The 6,000-nt window shown below is 33.2% G+C and overlaps 1 protein-coding gene across 1 annotated transcript; it reads right to left on the reverse strand.

Moving 5' to 3' along the window:
- Nucleotides 1-1,377: 1,377 nt before the first annotated feature.
- Nucleotides 1,378-3,639, reverse strand: LOC141691529 (uncharacterized). Its single transcript, XM_074496260.1, has one exon. It carries the CDS (start codon nt 3,637-3,639, stop codon nt 1,378-1,380), a length of 2,262 nt encoding a protein of 753 aa, XP_074352361.1.
- Nucleotides 3,640-6,000: the final 2,361 nt, after the last annotated feature.

Raw genomic sequence — 6,000 nt, forward strand, 5'->3', positions numbered from 1 at the left:
CTGTTATGTAAATTAAAAGGTTAGTATTCTTTTTTATTCAGCATAGCAACATGGTAGAATTATGATGTTAACTTGTTCTTACACTCAATGACAAAATTCTATAAAGTTGAATATAATGTAATAAATAAATCTAATTGTTTGCAAATTTTATTTCATGATGAAATTGTAAATAATATAGTTGTAAATTGTAAAAAAAGTGTTATATATAATTTTTAGTTTTAATTTTTAATTTAAGATTTGACTCTTTGTGTGCATTTATGTATATTTAAAATATATCTTTATCATTCTTTCAAAAAAAAAAATTATCTTCATTAAAATTGTAGTTTTATTGTTTTTGTGCAAATTAAATCCAAATTTTAGTTATAAGAACATGCCTAGTTATTAAAATCATGAATTTAATTTTGAAGTATTTGGGCCGCTCAATTTAATCAATAAGTGTACTTATCTTACTTATTGAGGACAAATATTTGTTAATCTTGAATGTTCATTTTATTAGACCTAGCAAAGTTTACCATAGACAGCAATTTATGAAACGTTTAAACATAAATTTATTCATACGTGTCCTTTTCTAACTTATCGGGATCAAGTATTTTTTATCTTAATGTTAAAAATTCAATTTTTAGCCCTAGCAAAATTTACCATAAATAACAACCCCTCAAGTGTTTAAATATAAGAATAGCCGATGTATAATACCTCTCTTTTGAGTGATTTTTGAATGTTCTCTCCTGATATATTATTTGTTTAAGACCTATTTTGTTGCTGAGAATGAAATGGAATTGATAAATTTAATGAGAAATTTGTTTGGATAGAAATTGTAAAGAAAATGAGTATGATAAGTAATGGAGTATACTCTAGTTTATAACCTAAACCATGAGAATGAAATGGAGTAATCAATAAAAATTGTGAACAATTATACCTATCATGATTCAAATTTCAGTTCATTAATTACTTCCATTTCCATTCTTCCCTCCCAAACTCAAACACAATATTAAAGACACACAACAGTTGTAGGTGATCATATAAATCCATGATCATAAATGGTGATTTATGATGCATGTATCCAAACACCAGAACAAAATAAAAAATGAAAGTGAGAAATCAACTCTGCATAAATATGCCACTATGTTGTATCAGCCAACAATCTACCATTATGCTCCTAGTTAGTAACTTTCAATTCGAATCATTCCAATAATAATCAGGGAAGAAAACATGGAGTACATACTTCAAAAGTTAAAAACAACCAGGAAATTATAGATAAAAAAAATTGTTTCAAAAGAAATTATCCATAAAACAAATAATACAAAGGAGCTTCTATCTCAGAAATGAAAAGGAGATCTGGAGCTTCTTAATTTTACTATGAAATTTTAGAGACCTCCTCTACATGAAGTAACTAAGAGAAGCCTTCTTTCTTGATCCACCTTGTCCATATAGTTCATTCCACTGAACAAGCTCATCCATGTTTTTCGACTCTGATGACACACTTGCACAGACCTGTTCATGTGCAAATTTGAAGTCATCCATACTCAAGGGACGAAGATCAGAAGCACTATGTAGTGCAGGTAAAGGTTTTTTTGCCGCTAATGCCAAAGCCCGTTCCTTCTCTTCTATCTCCAAAAGTTCTCTTCTAGGGCAATGAGCAGCTGTCATGCAAAGTTCCTTTAAATCACTACCTGAATAACCATCAGTCATACTAGCTACTGTTTCGAGACTAACCCCATATCCTAAATCTTCCTTGGCCAATATTACTCTTAGAATTTTCTCCCTGTTTGTGGCATCGGGGAGGTTTACCATTAACCTTCGGGGAAGCCTTCGAATAACAGCCTCATCAAGATCAAAAGGCCTATTGGTTGCTGCAAGTACCAGTACGCGTTCCTTATCTTTTGTACACAAGCCATCCCAATTTACCATGAACTCATTTTTCATCTTTCGCATTGCTTCATGTTCTTTATCTCCGCGCCTTCCTAACATGCTATCTACCTCATCAACAAAAATGACACTTGGCGATAATTTACTGGCAAGGGTAAAGACAGCTTTGACATACTTTTCTCCGTCACCCAACCATTTTGAAGTAATGGTTGACATGGATATATTGATGAAGTTTGCACCAGCCTCGGTTGCAACAGCTTTTGCAAGCATAGTTTTACCTGTGCCAGGAGGTCCAAAAAGCAATATCCCCTTACAGGGCTTTGTCAGCTGTCCTTTGGAGAACAATTCAGGCCTTTGAAGAGGTAGCATTACCAATTCTTTTAACGCATCCTTAACATCTTCCAAAGCGCCAACCTCATCAAAAGTTACACCAATGTCGTTGGAAGGAATAACTTGGCTAAGCAATCTCTGCTCAAATTCATTTTCAGGAGCTAGGTCCATGAGTGATTTCTCCAAAGTCTTGGTTTCATAATTTAGAGTCCTTAAAAGGTCGAGCCCACAGCTTATACTTTTACTAGATAGCACATGTTTGGCATCTCCGGCAGGAAGTTGCTCGAAGTGATGACTTAAAGCAAATGTAACAACTTTCTCTACGTCTTCACTGCTCAAGACTTTTTCTTCTGTTGTTGATCCACTGATCTGCGGACATTCAAATCCAAGGCCATTTAACACCTTACGAATGCTAACAATATTGGACTCCAAATTAAAAGTCCGTATATCCCGATCCAGAATTTCCTTCCAGCCTGCAAGTTGCGCTTCATCCCGAGGAATCTGTACAGATACCTCGGCTGGAAACAGGCGGGTCAGTCCTTGCCTCATTGTTTCATTGCTCCCATTCTTCGTAACGTACTGAGGTCTGCAACCACCCCCAAGCTGCAAGTTCTCCTTCTGATTGTCCATTTGAGTATGTGAAGCAATCACCACAGCATATCCCGGAAAATTTTTAAGCTTAGTCTCGAGAGATGCATATGCCGCAGGATAGTCCGTTAAAGTCTTCTCTATGTCTTTTAAAAAAATGATCAATGGACCAGTTTTACATTGCTCCAAAGCAACCTCAAAGATTTCATCAATAGCAGATCTGTTTCTGGAAGTGTCTCCACCAGCCTGATATGCATTTGCCTGAGGGGGTAAGACACAGGTCATGTTAGACGGCTGTATACCAATCGGATATGCTAGCATGCGTTGCTCAGACATTGATCCATATCCATCAATACTGAAAGTGGTTTTTAGTGCTTGAGAGCCCAATGCAGAAAAGAAAGCTTGATTTGCTGGAAAAATCTTTAAAGGTATGAAATATCCACCAATTGGGTTAGACTGGGGAGCCTGAGCATGTACGAGATTTCCAACCGTCGGTGGCACGATATATCCCCCAGGCCTCCAATTACTTTCACTAGCTTCTGCACCAGATAACAGAAGGGAATCGACGATAATAATCTTCACTCCACAGTGTTTAGCCAGCGCCTTGGCCAATGTTTCTCGATATATCTCAGTACCTGGAGGACCAGACAATAAGACTCCCCGGCTCACAGAACTCGACAGGTTACACTTCAAATGAACGTACGTTGAAGCAAACAGAACATTCTTTGTGGTCTCACTCAAATAATAAGGAAAATTTTCTAATGTTACATCAATCTCCTCACATCCAATTATTCTTAGTTCGACTTTTTTAGCATCATCAACCCTTGATCGTTTAAATGGAGAAGGGTTCTGCATTGTTTATAATTTAAAGGAGATGTGTTTGTGATATATTGATAGATGGTGTAGGAACATTGGGCTCAAGACAGGTATCAAATTGACATGTCTGAACTCTGAACATAAGGCCTATTTATTTGAAAATGTAGGAGGGGGTTAATAAATTGAGATTGTGAAGATATTGTAAAATTTCAAAGATTCAATTTGGTGGATATTGAATTATTCTTTAAATCTATGGGCATTGAATGATTATTTTAAAAACTGTCCTCTAAGATACCAAGATAGGGTGATAGATGACAAAAATCCTATATTATCTTTAAAAATATTCATTGCATTAAAAAATTTGTTGGATGTTGGTGGATTTTGTAGAAGATTTTATTGTATTTTTGGACATGTTTGACAATTAGTTGATGTTAGTTGTAGCACTTTGAAATAGATATTATTTTCACTATAAGATTGAATTTAGCTTTTTACAATAAGATATCAAAATATTGTTGTAGATGACAAAAATCCTATATTATAAATATTCATTGCATTTAAGAATTTGTTGATGTTGGTGGATTTTATAGTAGATTTTATTGTATATTTTGTCGTGTTTGACAATTAGATGCAAATAGATATTATTTATGATTATGCGCTTAATGCGGTTTATTTGGTTCACGTGATTGCAGGCTATTGCGTGAACCCGTAAAATTTAGCCCAAGGATAGCGGCGGATAAAAAAAGTTTAGCTGATTCAATTTAAATTTTTAATAAAATTGTTTGCTAAAAAGAAATTTCAATTTATTTTTTGTATTATTTACTTGAAAATACTTTAGGTAACTTTATCAAAATTAGCCTTTCAAGATAAAAACTAATTCAAAAAGCTAATTATCAAACACAAATATAGAGATTTCATTTGGTCAAAATTCTAATATGATTCAAAACATTATCTATGTCAAAAAGTTAACTTACAAACGGGGCCATAATATTTAAATAAAATGATGGTTTTTTCTAGGTGTTATATTGTTTTTAAATATTTTTTGTCAACTCTCCAAAATTTATGTAAAACTAAAATCAAGAGGAGAAAAACTCCACTTATTATTATTGTTTCGTCAAAAAATTTTAAACATAAGACATGCTAACGCGCAACCTATTTATTTTAAAATCAGGAGCATGCATTTCATAAAGATTGTGAATTTATTTTTTAAATTTCAAATAATTAAATTTGAATTGTTGAATCAACTCATTATGTACGTCCTATGAGAATTTTGAAACGTGTATAATACGATACTCAAGAATCCATACTATACTAAATTTATATTATAATTGCGGGAATATTCAATATTTTATACGGTAACTGTTTTTTATAAAATTTTAAACATATATATAATTATATACTCGGATATCTATACTATATTATAATGGCAAAAACTATTTTTGGGTATTAAATTTTAAATGTCTATAATAAAGTGTTAGGATATTTATAATATATAATAATAGAGAAAATATTCAAAATTTTAATATAGTAACTGTTTTTTATAAAAAATTTAAACATCATTAGTAAGATACTCAGATACCTATACTACTTATAATAGTGGAAATATTCAAATTTTTGGTATAATAACTGGTTTTTTGCAACAAAATGTAAATGTTTATATTAAGATGCTCATACATGTACACTATAATAGTGAAAAAATTCAAAATTTAATAGTGCACCTGTTTTTTGTAATAATATAGCTTAAAAGTTTCCAGTTAAGTGTGAGTTAGCAGGGGTGTTCAAAAAATCTTTCAAACCGTGAATTCGGTCCGGACCACGATAATCTGAATCAAGATAAACCGAAACCGCCAAAATCATTTTTAATGGTTCAATTAACTAGATTGAAATCTTTAACTAGATTTTTAAAGGTTCTTCTGAGCTCCGTTACCGGGTTTAAATTTCTGAAACCTTTGGTTCTGACCTCCACCATTCTTACCAAACTTCCCTCTGAACTTTGAACTTCCTTGCTCTTGCTCTGAGCCTTCGAATTTCCTCTTTCTTCCTTCATTTTCTCTCCTTGCAGCATCTCGCTCACCTTCCACTATCATTGCCTTTTGAACCCAAGCAGCATAATTCTTGATCTCCAACATTGCTACTTGACTCCTAATCCACGACTTAAGTCCCTGTTGAAACCTCTTAGCCTTCTTTGCCTCTGTATTCACATACTCAGGTACGAATCTAGACAACTCCGAGAATTTTACTTCATACTCCGCTACTGACATATCCTCCTGTCTAAGGTCCAGAAATTTCATTTCCAATTGATCTTGCATATAACTTGCTTCCAATTGAACTTCTCCCATGATAAGTCTTTGCCTTCCAACAACGCATTTGAAGACTCCTACCAGAAACTTGCTTCATCTTTTA

This window comes from Apium graveolens, chromosome 10 (assembly GCF_009905375.1).
Source record: "Apium graveolens cultivar Ventura chromosome 10, ASM990537v1, whole genome shotgun sequence".
Taxonomy (NCBI): Eukaryota; Viridiplantae; Streptophyta; class Magnoliopsida; order Apiales; family Apiaceae; genus Apium; species Apium graveolens.

Excerpts from the sequence above, each read along its gene's own strand:
- LOC141691529 (XM_074496260.1), bottom strand. The coding sequence starts at position 3,639 with ATGCAGAACCCTTCTCCATTTAAACGATCAAGGGTTGATGATGCTAAA.